The sequence below is a fragment of the Stylophora pistillata genome, chromosome 5 (assembly GCF_964205215.1).
Source record: "Stylophora pistillata chromosome 5, jaStyPist1.2, whole genome shotgun sequence".
NCBI lineage: Eukaryota > Metazoa > Cnidaria > Anthozoa > Scleractinia > Pocilloporidae > Stylophora > Stylophora pistillata.
Window position 1 is genome coordinate 5,705,145 of NC_142523.1, and position 23,822 is coordinate 5,728,966.

The following is a 23,822-nucleotide window of genomic DNA, read 5'->3' on the forward strand; positions in this document are numbered from 1 at the left end:
GTTTGGTAACCGGTGTTGGGGTAGTCACGCGATGTTACGAAAACTCTCGAGCCTTTCATTAGTCATCAGCACAGATTGTCGATTGGAGGGGGTGGGGGAGGGAAGAATTGAAAATGAAAACTGAAGTTGTGGGAGGTAAATTACCAACAAAGATTGGGTACTCAAGATTTGTTTCACAGGGGGGAGGGGGGGGAGGGTAAGGGAAACAAGGCCTGTTAAGTTTTTTAAAAGGGGATGGATGAGATAAAAAAAAATATCCTGCCTCTTAATAAAAAAAAGTTTGAAAATATAAGAGATGATCACCTCTAACAGTGTTTATTTAAAAAAAAATGAACATTACTCTGAAATAATAAACACACTCACATGGAAACATTCTTATCAAAATCAAACAATTTTTCTCAGTAACTTACTTATAGCACAATTAATTTTACAATATACAATGCTATATCGTCTGATGAGAGTCATCAGAACATACTTCATTAATTCTACAGGTCTAACCCAACTTTAAATATAGCTTTTAAGAACTTAGTTAACTATGGCATTTTAACATTTCCTCTAACATCTGTGAAGCATTATTTGCTAATGCATATCACCTGATCATCAAAACACTTTTGTATGAATTTAAAATCAACTGTAAATAACGTAACAAAATATCTAAATCTACATTTATTGACCTATAAAACTAAAACAAAACAAATGTGATTTGAACAAAATGTTTATGATTTCTGGAAATATATTTTACACATCTTTTGTATCTATAAAAAAAATTAGTTATAAAAACAAAAGGAGTTCTTCAGACTTTTCAAAGCTGAAATAAAACTGATCATTATTCAAGAAAAAAAATTCAGGCATTATCCATAAAGAAGCCCAATATGAACAGAATTATAGAGAAAACCTGACAAGGAATCCTCTCCACAGAACATAAGCAATTGGCTTTCTGTATTTCTAGGATTGAGTCTCTTTAATGAATGTTACCCCTGCTTAAAATAATTAATCACCATATAACAGATACTGAATGATAAATTTAGAAATATATATATCTTATTAACCAAGCGCGAGGGCCGTACTGGGAGAATATCACCCCGAGGTCTTGACAGTATGGACCGAGCGCAGCGAGTTCCATACAAAAAAGACTGAAGGCTGATATTCTTCCAGTGCGGTCCCGAGCAAGCTTGATTAATAGGAGATTTATTATACGACTGAAGTTCAAAGGGACACAACTGCGGAATCATTCGGGACCATTCGGGACAGTGCCCAGTCCAATACTGAGAGAATATTGACCGGCAATAAAGCATTTTGATTGGTTGATTTTAGTTATTGGCCCTCTGACTGCCCAAGTCGTGTAATAATATACCTTACACAGCTTTACATGCTGAGAGCTGAACAAACTGAGAAGCATCTGAAGTTGACCAGCTAAGTATTTATTCAATACCTTAAGAGCTCAGGCTTCTAGAAGGTAAAATTTAAATTATATTCTATGGGCTTGTAAGCTAGATCTGTAATGTTCTAGTCGTCACTTTGCAACAATTATTTATCGCAAGTTCTCATCCCAATGGCCCACAGAAAACTATTCCACAACACTTTGCTGTCTTTCTTTTCATTGGAAACATTGGAGGCTCATCTCCTGTCACTGGCAGGTTAAACACTAAATCAAATAAAAAAAAAATTGATATTAAGTAATTCTTTTGGCCCACCCAACTAAAGCTTATCCTGGTTTCCTTAGCATAAAGAGACATGGAGTGTTATTAATTCCCCCTTAGAGGGCTGCCAGTACATTGCAAGTAGAGAAAATCTCTTTCATTTTGTGAATTTCAATTTCACTTTCCCCTTCCCCTCCCCACTCCATGTTGTTTTAGTTTTCACACATGGTGCACATGATTTATTGTAAATTAGCCAATCACATCAGGGGGCTTTGGCCATGACAATGGAAACTGTTGTGGACATTTTCTCTGAGTTGTTTTTCTACACAGAGTTTAGTTTGGTTATTGTTTTTTAGTTTTCATTCATGTTTATTTTATTCCCTCAGTTTGGAATTGTTACAAAATGTAAGGAGTTTTATTCATACTGAATATTGTTATAATTTAAATTACTTATTTTCTACAGAGTTTGGATTCTCATTACTCATTTCACTGTTGGATTTTTTTCAGCAAGATACCCATTTAAACTCCTGAGTGGAGAGAGGCATCACGACAGCAAAAAGCTTTGATGCAGCCAGGTCTTTAACATAAACATCTCAACCCAGAGTCCAGTGTACTGACTACTATAAGCCACTGCCTCTCCCACTTATAGACTATGCAAGCAGGTTCTTGATGGTACTAAACATAACAAGTAGCCAAGCCTGAAAAAGGTTCAGACTTCACCACAAAAAAACAGGTCTCATGTTACATACTTACCAGTCTCTTTCAGTCCTTTTCCAAAGTTGTTCACCACAAGCTTTAGGGCGACCAATACAAGCACTCGGACGACAAAAGCCAATGAAGCTGAAAACAAATGAGAAATGTTAAAGACAACTTGTAAACCTGAGGATAGCATTAGGGTTAACCCTAACCCTCCCTCCCCCCTCCACCGCTTCTCTCTTTGGCAACCAAATAACAAGGGTAAAGGTAAAGTAAAGTAGAGCTTTAATTGAATCCATATGGCAGCCATCTAAGGCTGAATTGCATGAATTTACAAATTCCATTAATACAAAGCTTATAATTATATGAAATAGTACTAAAACCTACAAAATTAAGCTTAGAATACTAATTTATAAAAATTTGTAAAAATTCATACTACGAAAACTGCTGACACCTGCACATAGATGGCAAAAATGTGCTAGAAAAACGCTTGGTACGCATGACAGGATTGGCAAAGTGGCATTGTCTTCTAAAGTTATGACAATAGTTCTTGGGAGGGAGAAAATGGTGCAACTTATGATCTGGATTAGATACAATAGGTAGGGCCCATACAAACAACTAAGAAAAGTCAATCTAAAGTTACCAGATGAAATAGAAGCTCTACCTCCCTAAAGCTTACACAAGTTCCAGAAGCATGAGACCACTAAGAGAAATCTCACTCCCCCTTGTCAGAGTGCCACTTCAAAGCAGATAAATGTCCCCAGTGTTTTTTAAGGTTTCTTTCACACTTTGTCACAACACATTTGTACTATAATTACAGACTGAGGTCTCAATAACTTTCAAAATAGAAGGCAGAGACTGCAAAGTAAGCAGCTAGTAGAGATTGGACTTTTCACTCTACATGGCATTAATTTCATAGAAAGAAGGCATTAAATTTGCTAGACATCGCTAGAGAGAGAGAGCTGTTAGATAGACACGCCCACAGTGGCTATGAAGGTCAGCACAATGACCTGACCAGGGTAGGTCCAAGGTAGAACATCCTATGAGTGACCAAATGAGAATTTTTTCATGCAATAACTATCAATACAAAATCAAGATGAAGGAAAGTGATAAGAAAAATGGAAAATATCAATAAAGGGATTATAAATTGAACAAGTATTAAATTATCCGAACAAACATCTTAAGAATTGTATGGCAGACAGCAAGGAGAATTACTAAGGAGACCTTGGGGGTGAAAGCAGTATAGAATAGGAGCCTATAGCCTTTCCCATGTCCTATCTCTGATAAAAAACAAAACTATTTAACTTTCAGCCAACATTTGCATTAAAAAAGTGGGAATATACAAACCTGCCCCCAAGAAAGAGTAATCAAGAACACCTCGACCACCCGCAAGGTCTTCGGCCAAATTATCTGCCACCTACACACAAACAAACCATTTAAATTTGCAAGATGTACCAATAGATAATGACAATCAAATTATTAATATGTTTAATAGATTGATTTGGCAAACATAATTACTGTACCTCTTCAAATAAGAGCCTGGGTGCTTATTTAAAATTTTGACCAAAAGGAAGGGCCCCTAAAGAGGCCCCTCTCCTAAGGAGAAGGGACCTTTATCACAGGGGGGTGCTTATCATTGTTCTTTATTACACAACTCGGGAAGTCAGAGGGCCAATAACTAAAATCAACCAATCAAAATGCTCTATTGCCGGTCAATATTCTCTCAGTATTGTCCCTTATGGTCCCGAATGATACTGCACTTGTGTCCCTTTGAACTTCAGTCGTGTAATAAATCTCTTATTAGCCAAGCTTGCTTGGAACTGTACTGGAAGAATATCGGACCTCGGGCCGATATTCTCTCAGTACGGCCCTCGCACTTGGTTAATAAGATATATGTACTGATTCTGCTGTAGTTGATGATTGAAAATTTATAAATAAAGTGGCAATAGAAACAGGTTTTCCCTGTATCCCCAGCATTTAAGAAATTGAGAAAGGGAGGGAGAGGACTTGTGCAAGAGGGCTGCATGTCTGGCATGACAGCCTAGGTGGTGGACACTAACCTTGGGGGGGGGGGAGGGGGGGCGGCCTTACTTGAGCATGGGCACTTATTCAAGGAAATATAATAGATCCTTCTTACCACCCAAATACAGATCATGAGATGATTACTTCCTAATTAATAGCTCAAACATTTTCATTATTACTACATACCCCTGTTGCAGCTAGCTGGGTATGACAATCAATGTGCAACATCAATTTCTCAAAGGAATTGTCACTTACTGGTAATCTGAAGTGAGTGGCAATGAGGATGTAAACACAGAAGCAAAGCATATAATACCTCCATTTTCCAAACAAAAACAAACCTCATATATTCTGTAGATTAAGTAAGCAGGCTCCACAAAGCTTAGAGGAACAAAAAGATACACTAGTACCATCCACTCTCTTCTCATCTTTAAAAATATAATAATAATAATAAATAATAACTTGTATTTAATATATAGTGCTCATATCTTGAACTCATGGCGCTTTACAACACTGTACGGGGGACTTTTACCAGACTGCTAAGCAGTTTACAATCAAATAAAGGTGAATATTACAGATGCCCCCTCCCCCCAATTCCCAGTAACCAGGCCAGACCACATCACATTAATCTCGTGAAGTGGGTTGTTTAACGTCTCCTGCCTAACCAAATTAACTAATTGCTAGATGCAGGAGATGGGACTTACATTTATAAATTCATCCCTATCCAAGAAGACTAGAATATCTAACCATTTCTTGATCAATGTTATAGAAAGGTAGCATATCCTTCTCGATTATTTTAAGACCATGACTGTTGGTCCGGCCGGGGCTCGAACCCTCGACCTCCTGCACAAAAGTCCGGCACTTAACCAATTGAGCTAACCAAAAATAGTTAGTAATTATAGTTGAATCAAGTCAGTTTGCAAGTCTGTTGATTTGTTTGCTGGACTTTATCAAACCTCACACTTACTTTCCTTCATCATCAGTTTCCTTGATATTGTATTAATATTATATAGAGAATTTCCATCTTGGTCACTCATGGGTGTTCAAGGGTTAATTAAGCAATAAACTATTAACATAAATTGCTCATTATCATCATCACTAATTGTAAATAACAAATGTTGTTATATCTTTGTCCAGGGCTTGACACTAATGGTAGCCAACTAGCCAAAGACTGGTAGAAATACAGTTTTGGCTAGTGGTTCTCAATTTCCACTAGTAAACAAACTGAAATTGTTGTAACATCTAAGTTGTCACAAGCCACTTGGCTAGTAAGTTGGAAAGTTAGTGTTGAGCCCTGTTTATCACTGTTAAAACAAACTACCAATGTATAAGGAAGCGTGTGTTTGTTTCTTAGCCGTAATACCAGTGATACTCACTGCAAACCAACCCAAGATGCTCCAAGCTAACTGGAGTGGAATACCAACACCGACAGTAACTTTATCCTGAAGTCCAAGAACTTGCACTTTGGGGATAACAAACACAGCCAAGCTAACCTGTAGCAACGATGGATTGTAAAACACTGTCAGTATTCTTCAGTCAAGAAAGAATGACAGTTTATAATGAATGTTAGAGATTGTGATTGTTTTGAGGATTTCAAGTGGTAAGTTTCTCTCCTGAAATCATTAAGAAGAACAATTAATTTTAAATGAGAACCCATATCATAACAGACTCACCCCAAGTTGAAGGTCAAATTTCAGAAGACTAGAATACATTCCTGCATATCTGTACATCCCTAAAATATGTTTCAAAATACAGATCAGCAATTCAGGATTGGAGCTCCAAAATAATGAGATACTCTAACCACACCAATGGGGCCTCATGAGACCCAGTGCAGTCACCTTAAAAGGGAAGTGTTACTCTACACCTTTTTTTTTTTTTTTTTAATGTGAGTATTTAAGTTCAGGGTCTAAAACTGCCTTCAACTGGTTACCAATGGGACCAAGAATTGACTGTTAGTGGTCAGACTTTTAAATACTGTTCACCAGCAGGACACTAGCTCAAATCTTTGTTGATGTTGTTCTTGTAAATCAGTGCTAAAGAAACAAAATATCCACCAGTTTTTCAATGGAAACACCCTGAAGACTTCATTTTTCTGAGTGTATCATTATGATAGACTATTGTACAACAACTGGATCAAATTATTTTGAGACAAATATCTAGTTTAAATTGTGATCAGAAATGATATCAAATAATTAAAACATACTGTGCAATGACTCCGAGGCCCCCACCACCTTGAAGGCTAAAAACCCAAAATCCCGAGCAACCTTGACGCCAAAATAAATGTTTGGAATGCCAAGGGCTATAATTGCTCCAAATCTGGCCTATGAGATATTGGAAAGGTAGGAGAAATCAATTGATAAGAGATGAAAGGACAGACAAATGCGTGAACAAATGAAAAATAAAGAAATGAACAAGGCTTGTAAGTTACAGCTCTATGCAATTCATCAAGGCTGGTAGCTATTGGAGCAGCAAGGGAAGCACAGTTGCCCCTAATGAAATTTTTGACCCTTTGTACCCCAACATCAGCATGCATATTCTCCATACTGTTCTCTGCATATTTCCCAATGTACTGTCAGGAGAATTTGTGTATTAATCAAGAGCTTTCTTTGGTTGGTGATCACTTTATTTATTTAGTAGTGATAATGAAACAAGTTTGACGTTTGTTTCCTTTGTGGGTAAATTGATCAAAGTTGTCTCTTTATGAAGTGTTGAAGAGTTAGTTGAACTGTCCTACAAAAAATTCCTTTGAAAGCTATTTTTACAACCACTTTGCTTGTCTTTATCAAACAGTCCAACTCACTGTAAATTGAAGGAAAACAAATTCAAGGAAAATCATCAGCATGCACTCCCTACTAGTTTTGTATGAAATTTACAAGTTCCTGAATTTCTTGATCCTTTAACTACCAGCAATGACCAAGACAGAATTTCTCCTTACAATATAATAGAATATCAAGCAGACAAGTAATGAGAATAAAGAAAATTGTAAAATTAAGTAATCATAAGTTGATTCAATACCAAATTCTCCAAAGTAACATCATATGAACTATATGAATGTAGGTATATATGTATTTGTGAATATTTATACAAGGTAGCCTGGTTCAGCACTCTGCTAGTTTAAAGGGGGTCCTCAGTTTCCTGTTTAACACCCACCCACCCCACCTCAGGGGAGAACATCCACCACACAGTAATCTTGTGCATGGGAAATTAACGTCTCCTACCCCTAACCCTGCAGGAGATGTGGCCAACGGTTTATTCGTCCTTATCCGAGAAGACTAGAATATCTATCCATTTCTTGGTATTATAGAAAGGTAGCAAATGGCAGACAGTAAGGAGAATTTCTAAAGAGATCATGGGCATGAAAGGTTTAAATATGCTGAGCAAGAGCTCAAGAGAGTACCCATCTGCAGGGAGGGTAACTCTAACACTTATTTCATTGTCCCTCCCCCACTCAGGACTGCCTTGACTTGATAGCTACTACATTGGTCATTTACACATATTGGAAATATGGTTACACCAAGGATCACATATCCATCAACAATGTAATTTTAACTAGGGATAAACAATTGTGGGAGAAAGTCACAGATGTAAACGTGCATTGTTTGGTGGATCTCCTTCCGAGCAAACGTGCACGTCCTTTATGCCAGCATGGTCATGATTATAAGTTGCCATGTGTTCGCACAGAGCATTTTAAGCGCTGTTTTATAAATAGGTCTCTTTTTAATTTTATTTAGTTTAATGCTTGTAAAGATCCATTGTAAACTTGCATGTATGTTTGCAAGTGTTTAGTTTGATCTATAATAATAAAGATTTCATCATCATCATCATCATTACAGAATTTTGTCAAACTCACCCATTTCAATTTCGTCGGCTTTTTCTTGTTGACAATGAGATCAACACAGACATAGCTCAGGAGAACAATAATACCCACAATGTAAGCATACAGTTCAAATTCTCTCTCCCTCAATATTCCATGGACAGCATAAAAGAAACAGAACACTGCAGGAAAAGAAAAAAAATTACACAATGTCAACTACAGTACACTCTCCTAGATGATGTCAGGTAACTTGATGTAGCAGTGTAGGTGATGAAAAAAATACCTTGTGAAAAAAATACCTTAAGTATCAGCTGGCGAAAAAAGGGCTATCTTGAAATAAAATAGAAAGTAGCATTTTATAAGGTGGAACTCTTGTACACACAGACATGGATTTGAAGTGTCTACTTGGAAGAATGATCTTTATTTGTGAACTGCACTTTCAGTTACACATATACATGTACTTAATTGGAAATAACCAAAACATAACTGTAATATTAAGAAGCAGGACGAGACAAATATAAATGTCAACAGTTTTAATCAAGATGGCGGATCTATTTCAATGTGCAAGTCACGTGAGATACGTATACATAGTACACAGGGATACCATACTACACCTCCCCTTAAAGCTTTTACAGTAATCAAACGGACCATTATAAACAACATATCAAACAGTATATGGGTCTACTGTAAACAAAAGCAATGTTCAAATGTTCAACGTTCAAGTGTCCTGAATAAGTCTCCGCGGCAGTTTTACTACTCTCCCTGAGCACGTCATGTGCACTTTCGGGGCGTCTGGTTCAGCTTTGTAGCAGCTCTCAGTAGGCCTGATCGCAGCTGTGGTCAGGTCTTTGCTGGTGGGTACTTTCGATTTTTTCCTCAGCATTTCTGTCTCAACGTTAGCTTCTGGTTGGGTGTCGGGTGTCTTTGTACAGGTATCTGCTGAAACTAGGGCTGCCCTGTTCCTTCGAAGCTGTGTTCCCTTGTCTGTTTCAACTATGTAGGATCGTGGTGATGAAGATGCCCCTAGGACTCTTCCCATCCGATCTTGATCGCGAATCCAAACTTTCTCTCCGCTCTGAAGTTCTGGTAGGTCTTTTGCCTTGTATCTGCAGTCATGGTTGCTTTTCTGGTTGCTGCGGTAAAGTTCCTCTTTTGCATCTAGTTTTGCCAGGTCTTTCAGTCGTAGGTTTGGTTGTAGATTGTCAGGGAAGGTTGGTAACTGGGTGCGGAGTTGGCGGTTCATCAGAAGTTCGCATGGCGCCAGGCCATTGTGAAGAGGTGCTGTTCGGTATGCTAGAAAACCGAGATAGGGATCATCGTTCTTTTTCAGGATATCCTTGACAGTACGTACCGTTCTCTCTACTTCACCATTTCCTCTTGCGTACGTTGGCGAGCTAGTAATATGAGAGAACCCATAAATACTTGCAAACAGTTGGAAGGATTTACAAGCAAACTGTGGGCCGTTATCGGACACCAGTAAGTCTGGAATTCCGTGAGTTGAAAATATTTCTTTCAGGGCTTTGATTACTGACTCGGACAATTCACTGGGAAGTGCTTTAACTTCAGTCCACCTTGAGTAGTAGTGGACTACAATAAGATGTTTCTTTCCCTTTAGATCGAAGAGATCAGCGGCTAGTCTTTCCCATGGCCTGGATGAGAATGACGATGGCATCAGGGGCTCCTTGTGCACTGGTCTGTTCTTAGCACACGTAACACATTTCGTCACCATGTCTGTTATTGCTGTAGTAATTGCCGGCCACCACACAGACATCTTGCCTCGTGCTTGCGTCTTTGTTATCCCAAGGTGTCCTTGATGTAAGAGGTCAAGTATTTCCAGCCTCATTCCTGCTGGAATCACAATACGGTCATCATATAGTAGAATCTTGTCTATCACAGTTAAATGTTTCTTATTCTCCCAGTATGGACGGAGTATGGTAGAACTTGGCATGTAAGCCGGCCATCCTTCTAGGCAGTACTTCTTGATCATCCTGCATACTTCATCCTGGTCTTGGGCTTCACTGATATCTTGCAGCCGCTTAGGCATTGCTGGAAGCCCTGCTACGATCTGTTGTGTGAAGCTTTCCACTTCCTCCACAAGATCTATGTTCTCATTTACATTCTTCTTGATAGGAGCGCGTGACAACGTGTCTGCGGTAATTTGTTCCTTGGCGGGTACATATACGACGTCGAGTTCGTACTTCATGAGACGCATTCTGAATCTTAAGATGCGTGGTGGCATTTTGGAGAGATCAGTTGAAGTGAAAAGGGGTACTAACGGCTTGTGGTCCGTTTCCACTGTAACCTTCATTCCGAGTACGTAGTCGGAAAACTTGTCACAAGCCCATGTCACAGCCAGGGCTTCTTTCTCAATGACTGCGTACCTTTTCTCAGTTTCTGAGAGGGATCTAGATGCATAGTACACTGGCTTCCTGGTACCGTCCTGTTGGAGTTGTAGAAGAACAGCTCCAAGTCCAAAGTTAGAGGCATCGCTTGAGATGATTGTAGGACGACTTGGGTCGTAGTGGGCAAGGTTTGTTGCAGATGTCAGTTCATTCTTGATTCCTTCAAATGACTGCTGTTGGGCTTTATCCCATTTCCACATGTTCTCTTTTTTTAGGAGTTGTCATTGTGGTTCGTTGAGATTGGCCAGGTTTGGTATAAACTTTGCCATTATTTTGATTGACCATTCCCATGAAGCGTTGGAGGTCGTTGACTTTCTGTGGGACTGGGAAATTGCATATAGCTTCAGTTTTGGCCGGGTCTGGACGGATGCCTTGTTCGTCGATAATACGTCCCAGGAATTTTACAGAACGTTTAGAAAACTCACATTTCTCGTTGAGCGTCACTCCGGCTACCTGTAGCCGCTTAAGGACAGTTCTCAGTCGTTCATCATGCTCCGCTTGTGTTGCCGCGTGTACAAGGGTGTCATCAATATGGCATACGACTCCCTTGAGGTCCCCCAGGATACTAGTCATGGTGCGCTGGAAGACTTCCTGGGCTGAGGTGATCCCAAAGGGAAGATGATTAAAACAGTAACGACCGTATGGCATGATGAAGGTTGTAAGTAGGCGGGTCTCCTTGTTGAGAAGGAGTTGCCAAAACCCGCTGTTAGCGTCGAGTTTGCTAAAGACTCTACTTTTACTTAGCTTTGCTAGGCTTTCATCTATGGAATACATTGGATGGACCTCTCTCTTAACGCTTTTGTTGAGTTGGACTAGGTCTACGCAGATGCAAACTTTTCCGTTTGGCTTGAGGACTGGGACTATCCCGGAGCACCATTCGGTTGGCTCTGTAACTGGGGAGATGACTCCTTCTTGAATCATCCTCTCTAATTCCTCCTTTACTTTAGGGAGTAATGGGTGGGGAACTCTTCTTGGTGTGTACAGGCACACTGGCTGGGCGTCAGATTTAAGAGCAATAGGATATTCCGTTGTCATCTTCCCGAGTCCAGTGAACAACTTTGGGAATTCCGTTCTAAAGTTCAGTACTTGCGTACTCAGTTCTTCAACGTCTGCGTCGAGGCATAGGACAAGACCGAGATCGACACAGGCTCGTCTGCTGAGGAGCGAAGATGACTGGTTTTTAATGACGTAAATTCGCTCTTGGATCTTGCATTGTCTGTACTTAATCGTGGCTAGGAATGATCCAGTAACAGGTAGGCGGGTCCCCCCCGGCCCCATGAGTGTTTGCTGGACATTCTCCAAAGGCTGATTCTTTAACCAGGGTAATGAGTCACTGACGACGGATACAGATGCTCCAGTATCTAGCTTGCAGCGAGTGACATTTTCATTTATCCCCACTTGAACGATCCAGCTGTTTTCCCCCCCTTGGATTTTCCTAGAAAGGGAATGTCACAATTTTCCTCTTCAATTTCATGTACTTTTTTCTTTAGTTGTGACTGCTCGCTGTTTTGGCTTCGACAAACTGCTTGAAAATGGCCCCTCTTCTTGCATTTTAAGCAGGTGGCATTCCTAGCCGGGCATTGCTTCCGGTCTTGGTGTGGGTGGTTACCTCACCAGGAGCACTTGTTGATACTCTGAGGGGGTTGTTTTTCCCGGGGTGTTTTTGCTTATTATTCTGGCCTGCACACTTGACCATGTTTACGGAGTTTGTGCTAGTTAGTGTACTTCCCCGTACAACCTCTCTACTTTGTTGTCTGGCTTCTGCCTGTCTACTAATTTGAACTGCTTCTTCTAATGTTAGCTTCAATTTGGATTGAAGTCAATCAGAAAGTGCATCATCTAACACTCCGACAATTATTCTATCACGAATAAGTTCATTTTTGAGTAAACCATACTCACAGTCATCCGCGAGTCTGTATAGGTCTTGTATAAACGAATCCACAGGTTCTCCCGGTTTTTGGACTCTTTTATTGAATTTGGCGCACTCGACCAGCACGTTACGACGGATTTCATAGTACTCGTTAAGGGCTGTTTTCACCTCTTCGTACGAAGCTTGTTCTTCGTCGATATTTAGGGTTTTAAGAATATCATCGGCGCATTCACCCATCCCGTAGAGTAGAGTTCCGACTTGCTCGATGTCTGGTTTATGTTTGAAGCCAGATGCAATCCAATATCTTTCGAAACGACAAAACCATTTCGACCAAAGTTCAGCTTGTTGTGGTGAATTTGCTCCACTGAATTTTTCCTCCGGAGGGAGATTATTCGCCGTTTGAGCTTGAAGTTGAATTGGACCAGGATTAGAATCTTCTATATCAGGCATTATGTAGGGCTAACACCGCTGCCACCATGTAATATTAAGAAGCAGGACGAGACAAATGTAAATGTCAACAGTTTTAATCAAGATGGTGGATCTATCTCAATGTGCAAGTCACGTGAGATACGTATACATAGTAAAAAGGGATACCATACTACAATAACAACCAATCTAAGACCAAATTAAAAGATAACAAACAGTAATGGACTCAAGAAAAACCAGATTTAATTTAAGGCCAGAGAGGTATCAGCTAATTTTCTACTTTCCATTGGTTTAGTTTATAATTAATGAACTGTTGCCTTACACTTTCATTCTTAACCCTTTAAGTCCCAGGGGTGATTAATAATATCGATGTCCATAATATTAATAATGACTAATAATATCCATCCACTATCCAGCAAACAGGTAATGAGAATACTCAAACTTATCAGGTAGAAGTTGTCCTCTCCATGCAAAACTAAATTCTTGTAAGTAATTTGAAGTGAAATATGTAGCAGCAAGAGGGAAGAATTAACAATCAAATCTTGGGAATTAAAAAGATTAGACGATAGTGAGGGCTGGTTCATACTTATGTTAATGAAGAGGATGATAGCAAAGGTGTAATCAGGTGTGTTTTTCTTAAGCTCCACTAATCTGTCAATGGTGAGTCCAATTGCAACAAGCACATTTATGACTGAAATGGTAAGAAATGTCCACTCAACCATCTCCACACCTGCAAAGGTTTTCACCTGTAAAAGAGAGGGATCTTCATTACTTCCCTGTGATACTCCAGCAAGGGCCACTACACAATTTTAGCTAAAATAGGCTATCATGAGATCAAGCTCTCAGTTTGGAGGTCTGCTACAGGGAGACTTTTGTTAATTTGACATAGTTAAAAGCACTTGAAATGTCTGCTAAGTGGTAATACAAGTTTTGGTTTACAAAATGGCTTTCTTTTTTTCAGGTTCAATCAGCTTTACATATCATTAGGTGTTTGTCATACACAGCTTTGTTTTCCAAAATATTAGAAGACAAAATTGGAACTTCAGCTGATGTCTGCTTTCTACTGGTTTCACAATACTTAATATAATTTTTTTAATTAGTATGTGTATTGTGAAAAACCTTGATATGCAGGTTTTGAAAGCCAAGCCCAAAGATAATTGAATATGCCCTACCACCCCACCCCCCTCCACCAATCTCCCTCCACCCTACTCCCACCCCTCTCCACCCTACTCCCACCCCTCCCCACCCTACTCCCACCCCACCCCCTACTCCCCCACCCTACTCCCACCCCACTCCCACCCACCTCCCTCCAACAATCTCCCACTCCACCCCCACCTCCACCCACACTCAACATTGTAAAGACAGCAAAAAATAAAGACATTCCTTTGGTCAAGGAGATAAAAGCAACCTTTTACTGAGAAAAAAAATGGGAGAACTACTACATAACAAAGAACATGTTTAATTTGCACAAACATTTGCTTAGAAAGGCATGAAATCACAGTTAAACGCATGCATGGCGTGATAGCCTTGGGATTAAATTCGTCGAGTTGACACTAAATTAATATGTGATATCACTCAAGCAATCAACCTGAACTCCCTGTAAGATTTGGTCATCCTTCGATCTAACAGTGCTTGTTGAGTTGTTTGATCATTGAACTATATTTTAGTGCAGTTTTAAAGCACTAATTTCAAGATTTTAAAAAACATTTTGAGAATAAAGGTCATGACAGACCACTATGGACTCCCTTTCTGGCTTTTGTGGTCCTGTTGCATTATCAAATTTCTGACGACCAAGTCAGCATGCCATCAAAGGGTCTCAAATTAACCCTTTCCTTCGTGTTTTTTACTGTTGATGCTTTGAAAGATTTGTAGTGAACTCTGTTGTGGAGTTGCACTTTTGCCTGTTCCCTTTTTTCTGACATTCATGATGACTGTTACGTATGATGCACGATCCTCGCAGTAGATAGCGCTATTTATGCAATGCGAAAATCAGACCTGAAAAAAATCAGGCCTGTATGGGATTCGAACCACTGACCTCTGCAATACTAGTGCAGCACTCTACCAATTGAGCTAACAAGCCAACAGGGAGCAGGCCGTTAAGTTGATTCTTAAACCCGTGAAAGTGACAAATCAGATGCAATGAAATATATGAAGTTCATATATTTTGAACTGCGGTATTAGATACGTATGATGCACAATCCTCGCAGTAGATAGCACTATTTATGCAATAGCGAAAATCAGACCTGAAAAAAATCAGGCCTGTACGGGATTCGAACCACTGACCTCTGTGATACTAGTGCAGCGCTCTACCAATTGAGCTAACAAGCCAACTGGGAGCAGGCCATTAAGTTGATTCATAATAAACCCGTGAAAGTGATAAATCAGATGCAATGAAATATATGAAGTTCATATATTTAGAGCCATGACCTTACTGTGTTACAAATTGTTTTATGGTCTGGATACAGTAATCTGTGCAAGTTGTGTTATGACATTTCCCAACTAGCTCTCAAGGGCAATAAAATGCTGAACCTGTGGCATCTAGTTTGAAATGAAGGGGATTTGGTTCTTTGTTTTGTCTGTGAAAGGCGTAATGAAGATGCATTTCTCTTACAAACAGATCTCACAAGAGTTGGCCTGATTTTTCATTTGTTTGTCATGGGTGTTTGGATGGATGGGATCATTGATGAGTGTGTTGGAGAAAACAGATCAATGACAAGACTAAGAAATGGCTTTCACAAACTCCCAATTCCCCTTGATATTCAATCAGCCCCATAGTTAGTTTTCCTTTTTCAACTTGTAAAGTACATTAGATCATACATCTCATAATTTGCACTATATGAATAATAAAAAATTATTATTAAATTATTAATTATTAGCCCTTGCTGAAAAAAATTTTCATGTAACCTATCATCCCTTACAAAAAGGGAAAATCCCTTACTACATGCTTGTGAAAGCAAAAATACAATTGGAAGGTGATAATGCGACGTGACCACAAAAGCCATGTAGGAAGTCCTTGCCAGTCTGTCTTTAACTTTTATTCTCTAATTGGCTAATAAACGATGAAGCCGCACCATCTCTCAATCATGCGCACAACTGTGAGTCCTCCCCTTTAATGTCACAAGAATTCATTCTTGGATCGCTACAACAATGAGAGGTCAAGCTAAAAGGATCAATGAAAACTAATCTCAACAGCAGCTAGCTGCTTCAAATTTTTGAACAAAGCAAATACTGTGAGTCATTTCGTGCTAGTCTTTTGGAAGCGAGATTTTGTCTGCGTTACTCTATAAAACTGAAAGCCTGGAACTGAAATTGAATTACATGTAAGCGAAATTAGCTAAGCTAAGCTTATAAACTTGCGGTTGCTGAGAAACATGTTAATAAATGCAATGGGTATAAATTGGAATTTTCAAGGAAAATTGGAGAGCAAGCTCTTTAAATTGATTGCAAATATCATAATTCACCCTTCGAAGGAAATGGAAAAGATAGAAAATATATTCATAAGTAATTATGGAGCGAAAACATAATACGAAATAGAAATATCATGTCCACGAGAATACCTGACCAGCTTATGGAGAACCAGCTGTTTTATGAAGTTGTCACTAGGCGAAATATCTCTCACGTATTAAGAGAAACTCACCTTCCCAATGGCAGTGACGGTCGTCTTCCAACGAAGACTGTCTTGTGAATAGTCTAGAGTGTGATCTTGTTCCTCTTCTTCTTCGACAATGATGTCCCGAGAACGCGCGGCCATGATTTCCCAGTTACTGAGCAAGTTACCATTGCGTGACTGTGACTGTCACGAGAGGCGAATACTCAAAGCATGAATGGTGGCCGCGCACAAAGAGGAAGGTCTGGATAGAGTTAACTGACAACTGACAACTGACATTTGTATGTAGGCTTTTCCTGACGCCTGGCAGGAGACTGGTCCCCCTAAGTATCCTTAAAAACTGTAAATGAAACAAGGATAGTTGATTTATTTTGTTCAATAAATAGATCTTATTAGACATTTTGTTGTGCAGCATCGCTGAGTATTTTTACGAATTGTGCCGTATTTTGATTCGCCCTAAGGGCTCGTCAAAATACAAACAACGAGTTCATTTTTGAGTTCATTACGATGGTGTGATGACGTTTTTGAGTCTTTGCCCCTCTTGCCTAAAGGAAGACTCCGTACACTCCCTTTATTCCGCGTGCGTCTCGTTTCCCAGAGTTTACGCGATGGATTCCACTGAAACAGAAATTGTAATCAATACTCTTCCCTGAAGGTTGCGTTACCCCAAAGTAACACAACGATTTCTCAAGAAACTAATTGCATGCTGATAAAGTTGAAGTTTGCGATCTATGGCGGATCCAGGGGTGGTTCGGGTGGTTTGGTCGAACCCCCTAAATTTTCCCTCAGAACGCTGGAGATTATGCTTCCGAAGACCTAATTTTAGGCCTCACGGAACAGCGTACGCACATGAGTTAAGGAAAATTTCAGACATGCGCAGATGACTTCCCTTGTTGTGTTTACTTCTCCGCTCCACGCTTTTGAAACTTTACCGTGTAAATTATATCTTATCAAAACACAAAGTCTCTGGTAGTTTAATACTTAAACCGCGAAGACTGCAACGGAGTTAAGGATTCTACCGTTTTATTTTTTTTCTTGTCATCGACTTAGTGGTAGAAATGCTATTTTTTCGTACTGTTTTGTCATTCATTGCGAGTGGTGTTTATTATTTTGGAATTTCGAAACGGACAAGTTCAAGAATTGGCATCGTAGTTTCAAGGCAAATTGAGGTTTGGAGTCCACTGTTGTTCGTATTAAAGTTATTTTCATCTTTTTAACGCGCGCTCGAGATGTAATGGAGGAATGAAATATATCGACTGAGTAAAGCAAGCGCACGATGCTCGAGGTAAGATTATAAACTAGGTTATCTTGACCCTATCTTGGGGGTGTTGGTGGTAATAGGTCGATTAGCTTACATTCAATATCGCCCACCCGAGATCGAGAGTGACCTCCGGTTTATTCGTCAACAGGAACCAAGAGCAGTTAATTATCAATCACTTCTCAGAGGAATATGATACCAACAGACACCAAGCTGAAGTTGTTTAAGGCAGCCATTCTTCCGTATTTAACATACAGCCATCTTGTCTGGCATTTTTGTAGGGCGAGTGATACTAGAAAATTGGAACGTATTCAAGAAAGGGCACTTAGGGCAGTTTACTGTGATAAGGGGAGTAGTTATGATAAATTATTAGACATGGCTAACCTAAGTACACTGCAGAACAGAAGACTACAGGATATAGCCATTCTTATGTATAAGGTAAAGAACAATTTATCTCCTAATTACATATGTAGCCTTTTTCAAATTCCACAACTTAGGTACACACTGCGTAATAATGATTTTGGTATACCTAGATTTAATACTGTCACTTTTGGAAAACATTCGCTTAGATATATGGGACCCAAAATATGGGCAATTGTACCAAGAAATGTAAGAGAACTGACATCCATATCATCTTTTAAATGTAACATACGTAGAATAGACCTTGTTTCTAAATTGACTGATAGTAAATGTGAAAACTGCCTTTTATGTAAGACTTAGGTTAGATTTTAAATTGTACATATATATTGTTTTATTTTTAAATTTCTTAAATTTTTAGGTAGTATTTAGTGTCCCCAGTTAGTGGTTGTATAACTGCTATTTTAGATTTGACACATAAATAAAAGGTTGTTGTTGTTCTCGGGTACTCGATGCTACTATTGATGATGTTTGACTGATATCGATTGTTAAATCAATGCTTATTTCTTTTGGGCGCTTTGAAATGTGGAGGATCGACCAATACACTGATTCTTTTTCGACCACACTGCATATTCATATTTGTGTTGGTCCAGATTTAGAGGCTGTGACCAGTTGCCTGTATGTGAAAAAAAATTCCATCGTTGTAGATATTTAATAGGGGAAGAAAAACGTTTAAAGGGGAGAGAGGATTCATTACGGGTCAGATTTGTACTACTTATCTTTTATGCGGAATAAGGAAAGACAGGATAATGAAATTTGCACATTTTTAACAGTTCCAGTGTTTAAATCTAATTTATTACTGTTATGCATTGTACACTAACTGTATGTAACATAACATTGGCTGCATCACTTAGCTTTGCTCTTCCTGTACAAAATGATTCACTTAATGTACAAGAACACCTATACACAAGTCATGTACTTATCACATTAAAAGTTACCTACTGCTAATGATATGTTTAATTATACATGTGCAACATTATAATGATATAATTAATCTACGTGTAGTTAAGTATTACATTTATTATGGTCTTAAACTGCTGTAGTAAAGTGACAGCATTTCAATGTTTGTTTAATATTCTACTAAGCTACAGTTATGCACAACAATTAAAAATCAGATATATTACAGCTTCATTTACCTACTGTTCATTTTGAATGTAAAGTTCAATTCATTTAATTCAAGATCCAATACAACATGATTAAATACATGCATGTCTCAGCTTTGGCTCCATGCACTTTATTTATACCCTGCAAAACCAGTTACAATATTGCAAAGCTAACATGCTACATCCACTAAAACTGATATTGAGCTCTGTTCACTTAACTAAAGTGGTATATACAACCTGCTTTTATCAGGTTAGTTCTAACATGTTGCATTGAAACATTTATTAATTTTTAGATGTGTCTCTGTGTGTAAAAATGCATTCATGTTGAGATACATTTACTTCATGCAGTGTGGGTCAGTGAAATCAGTTCTTATGTACAAATCTAAAATGTTTAAAAATTACTGAGCCACCCCTATGACTACTTTATTCTTCATGTGTAGGCAATGGCGTAATATGTACAGTCATGTGGGACCTGGAAAGACAAGTAGTTGGAGGTTGGAAGACATTTGGAAGGTTTTGTAAACACAACTGGCATTCTCTTGGTAGATCATAAATTGGTAGCTCCTCCCCATAGTTCCACACCTTTAGCACTGCTAGCTGCATGAGTCTTGGAACTTGTCCATCAGGTGTACTGGTAACTCCCTCAATTACTGTTGGGCTGAATGACCTTTATCCCCCCAGTGCAGATGTTCCCTTGACAGAAGCTTTCCAGTGAAGTATAAGTTTGCGACCATCAGCTTTTAGTGACTGAATCATATCCGGTAAGTCATTGTTTACTTTCTTTTCTATTCAAGCTTTATGGTAAACATCCTTTGCTGTAAGTGGCCCATGTGTGCTGTTTTCTCTAATCTTGTTTAAGTTCTTTCTTGCCTCTTGCAAAAGGTCTGTGGTGAGCATTTGGGCATATTCTTTCATTCTTTCTTCATGAACTTCACGTGTGGCTTCTGTGGTCCTGGTGTTGGTTTTTACACTGTGCAGAATGTTCTCAACAAATGCGATTGAAGCCTGTTTTGATAACTCTGACATGTTATCATTGGGATACAGTTGTGAACGGTTGAACTGTCTTTCTGCAAGAACATTGTTAACTGGAAGACTAAAATTGTGCTTGGCGTAGAACTCAAACAGGTTTGGAGTGGCCTCTTTACTTATGATTGAGCTCTGTTGTGATAAAGCCATTTCTTTGATCTCACATAGCAATTGGGGTTCCTTTAATTTCCAATTGTGGCCCACTTAATTAATCCAACTCTGTCCTTAGAGACCAATGTTCTGTCCATGAACATGAAAGGAAATGTTCACTGACTTTTCTTTTTGATTTTCAGATCTGAATGAGACTCCAAGAAGCTATAAAACCGTAAGCCAGAAATGACTTTGGTATCTCCGATCAGCTCCCATTCCAAACAACTTAGGAAAAGTTAACCACTCTGCTCCATGATCTTTGATTACTTTAAGTGCTTCTTGTAACATTGGCCTCTGCACTTGTTTGTGAAAATGGTCAATAGCTGCTGGGTCTTTCAATGACATCTTTACCTGTTGTGGTGTTACAGGAAAATGTTCTGATGGAGACTTCAACATTTCACTTAACAAAACAGTTGCTGGCCATAACCGTGCAAGGTAACCACTGGAAAAACCAAGTTCTGCATCACTAGCTTGGGATGTGTTCAGAGATGGAATGATGAACTTGTCAAGGAATTCAAACAAAAACTTCATTTCAACTTGAATCATAGGACTTGAGCTCATCTTAATGACATCTTGCCAAATAGTGTGGTGGCTGTCTGATTTTGGCAATCTTTGAAGGAGACGCTCAGCAAGCTGTAGACAAGCTTTTCCATACTTAAGATACCACTGGAGAGTCTCATGATAATATGTCCACCTTGTGTCAATGAATGTCTGAGGAAGGGGTGGCTCTTTACTAAGAATACCTAGAGAAACATACATAACTTTGTATTGGCTTGGACACTCATGATGGAGCCAAGATATTTTATATAGCAATTGTAAAACATGGGGGTTACTCATGTCACCCTTTGCTCTAAACCCAGCCTGGCACATTCTTCTCAGCATGATGTTTAGTACATGTGGGTAGCATCTTACAAAGAACATTTCTTTTCCAAAAATTTTGGTGTTGTTTGCTAAGAGACCATTTACTTTTCCCTTTTGGGTAGAGGCATTGTCCCCAACCAACCCCGAAACATTGGTGATGTCATATTCGTTTTTCACAACATGATAATCCACATCAGACTAGTGTTTTCCAGACCCGCTTGCTGTAAGGCTATTTGCTAGGACATAAGCTCGTGGCTTGCTCTCTCTAGGGCACCAGGTGTGAACACCCACTATGTGCCTCTCCTCTCCTCCTTTGTGGGAGTCATCGCTCCAGAGATGAAAATCATACTTGGAATTTGAGAAGCACTTGCATAAAATTAGTTTGTCTGCTTCACCTAAGAGAACATTCCACTCAGAAAGTGTACTTGGGGAGACAACAAAGTTTGTGGGGGGCTACAATCAAACAAAATATTGAAAATCAGATGTAATGCTACAGGTGTCTTTTGATAAGATAGCAAAGATGCATGTTGCATGTATCTGACACAAGCCATAAACATCAAAGTTCTTTGGTTGTATCCATTGTTACCATGTGCAAATGTCTCCACAAGAGAATATCCCTTTTTGACAAACTCATTGTTCCCCTGCAATTTCTTTTTCAGTTTTGAGGAAGCAGATCTTGTCCCTCTTAACTTGTTGCTGACTTGTTTTTCTTTTTTTTCAGTAGACGTAAGTTTGTTTTGACACTTTTTGAGTTGAATTTGGAGCCTCAACACGTCCTTTTTCAATTGGACGTTCCTTCCTTTTACAAATACTGAAATTATGAAAAGGCAACAATTGAAATTAGTCAAATGTAACTCACGGATTTCACATGATAGAGTATGGAAACAAAGAATACAAAGTAAAAATATCCGACTAGAAATTCTATCAATAAGGTATGTTTAGAAACTCTCGATAGTGTATGACACTTAAAGATACGCGTCGTTATGATTTGCTGACCGAAGAATCAACTTGCCTGTACATTTTATTACTGACCATGCGGCCATATCGACTACTCTATCTTAACATTCAAGAGGTTTTTTTTTCGGCTTCTGTTTGGTGGGAGTGTTATCGGTTTATGATTAAAACCATTTAAAAGTGGTGTCAACTACGATCGCGCAAGTTGCAACCGGCGAAAATTCAGAATGGGAATGAAAATCAGTCACCGTAATTGGTGGCTCAGACAATCTGCAGTAGTATTCGTAGACATTTGTAAGTGTTTGCATTTCCATTCTCTCCTTAAAAACACTTACCTAGACTGCGCCTTAGGGTTTTGACTGTTCCTTTTAGAATGGCGTTTTCGGACCTCAAACCCTTACACTCTCTCTCGAGTCGATCGAGTTTTTCTTCACTTAAAAAGCTGCACACTTGCACTACAATGCTGCTTTTTTCTATTTCTTCGGAATAATTCACATATTTTCTCGGCTTCTTTTTGACTGGTGGCTGATTTTTGCAAGAAAACTGGCTGCCGTGAGCTCTTTTACGTGCCATCAGGTCTCATCGTCGGTGAGTCGGCCGGCAATTAATTAACAAAAATCTGTAACTTTGTAGTAAACAACTCACGGCGCGAGCCCGCGTTCCTTTTCTCACGCAGTGCTGGAAAGTAATGTAATCTGCGCATGTCTGAGATTTTCATGGGGTTATGGTTTCCATGGGTGGGGTACCTTTCCGTGAGGCCTAAATTTTCAAAATCTCGGACCCCTCCGGAGGGGGACAATTCTCCGAACCACCCCTGACTAAATCCTGGATCCGCTCCAGGATCTAGAACAATATGCTTTTGTTCTTGGGTCATCGTAATTTGATCAAAAGTAAGACACAAACAGCAGTGATAAACATATTGAACTTCCACATTTTGATTATGACTTGACGTTTCGTATGTACTCCACATACATTTTCAAAAGTAACCGTTGAAATTTAAACAGCTATGTATATATATAACTAAGGTGAGGGGACTGGAGCCAAGATTAAGCAAAAACTAATTGCATGCTCTCCGATCTTGTTCCGCCGTCGTAAAATGAAAGATGTCAACAATTTATACTCAACGCCAATACGTATTCAAAATTAGCTAATAGTCTCATTCAGCTACTTCTAAGGACAAAATGGTAGTAGAAAATATAAAAATATATATATATCACAATGAACCCAAAAGGTCACCTTATTTTTTCGTACTTCATGGCGAGGGAGTAAAGAATGATTTTCAATCAAGAAACCTAATTTCTGGCGAGGCTTACAAAGTTAGATGCAATGTGGTTGAATTTTTTTCTTTTTTTTTCTTTTTGTTTTCTTTTTTTTTTTTTTTTTGACCTAGCATTAGAAATTTTAACAGAATTGTGACAAAATGCGAATTTGGTAACCTGGGCTTTGAAAGAAGTGGAGTGGAATTTAATTTTCTCTTTTATAGCTCTATGTCATTCACTCTGTTGTTCTATTCACATTTAAACCTAAGTGTTGGCCTAAAAGGTAACAGCATAGCTCACTTCCAATATCCTCTGTTTAC

General features: G+C 39.0%; 2 protein-coding genes and 1 long non-coding RNA gene across 5 annotated transcripts; 1 reads left to right on the plus strand and 2 right to left on the minus strand.

The window, feature by feature from the left end:
- Positions 1–299: 299 nt before the first annotated feature.
- LOC148729986 (uncharacterized) lies at positions 300–16,657 on the minus strand. 2 transcript variants are annotated; one of them, XM_088759701.1, is made up of 10 exons: positions 16,505–16,657; positions 13,454–13,613; positions 8,206–8,351; positions 6,559–6,676; positions 6,029–6,087; positions 5,732–5,848; positions 4,697–4,783; positions 3,684–3,753; positions 2,394–2,480; positions 300–1,645 (listed from the first exon to the last, which is right to left on the minus strand). In XM_088759701.1, the coding sequence occupies exons 1-10, from the start codon at positions 16,616–16,618 to the stop codon at positions 1,545–1,547; spliced, it is 1,059 nt and encodes a 352-aa protein (XP_088615827.1). In that variant the 5' UTR covers positions 16,619–16,657; the 3' UTR covers positions 300–1,544. The 2 variants fall into 2 exon arrangements, with proteins under 2 accessions (XP_088615827.1, XP_088615826.1); XM_088759700.1 differs by lacking the exons at positions 13,454–13,613; positions 16,505–16,657 and adding an exon at positions 12,471–12,906.
- Positions 16,658–17,373: 716 nt separating this feature from the next.
- LOC148729987 (uncharacterized) lies at positions 17,374–21,363 on the plus strand. Of its 2 annotated transcripts, none has more exons than XR_016001049.1 (3): positions 17,374–17,759; positions 17,884–20,013; positions 20,572–21,363. It is a non-coding gene; the product is annotated as an uncharacterized LOC148729987 (long non-coding RNA). The 2 variants fall into 2 exon arrangements; XR_016001050.1 differs by having other exon boundaries at positions 17,385–17,759; positions 19,693–20,013.
- Positions 21,364–21,684: 321 nt separating this feature from the next.
- Positions 21,685–22,865, minus strand: LOC148729988 (uncharacterized). The gene is made up of 2 exons (XM_088759703.1): positions 22,579–22,865; positions 21,685–22,100 (listed from the first exon to the last, which is right to left on the minus strand). The coding sequence occupies exons 1-2, from the start codon at positions 22,814–22,816 to the stop codon at positions 21,685–21,687; spliced, it is 654 nt and encodes a 217-aa protein (XP_088615829.1). The 5' UTR covers positions 22,817–22,865.
- Between the last annotated feature and the right edge of the window lie 957 nt (positions 22,866–23,822).

Bases quoted from the DNA above. Each gene is read 5' to 3' on its own strand.
- LOC148729986 (XM_088759700.1), bottom strand. From the start codon at position 12,891: ATGCCTGATATAGAAGATTCTAATCCTGGTCCAATTCAACTTCAAGCT. The intron at 8,352-12,470 runs GTGAGTATGGTT...CTTTTCCTGCAG, and splicing joins ATACAGACTCGCGGATGACT to TGTTCTGTTTCTTTTATGCT. The intron at 5,849-6,028 runs GTGAGTCTGTTA...TCGTTGCTACAG, and splicing joins AATTTGACCTTCAACTTGGG to GTTAGCTTGGCTGTGTTTGT.
- LOC148729988 (XM_088759703.1), bottom strand. From the start codon at position 22,816: ATGGCACGTAAAAGAGCTCACGGCAGCCAGTTTTCTTGCAAAAATCAG. The intron at 22,101-22,578 runs GTAAGTGTTTTT...TCATAATTTCAG, and splicing joins AACCCTAAGGCGCAGTCTAG to TATTTGTAAAAGGAAGGAAC.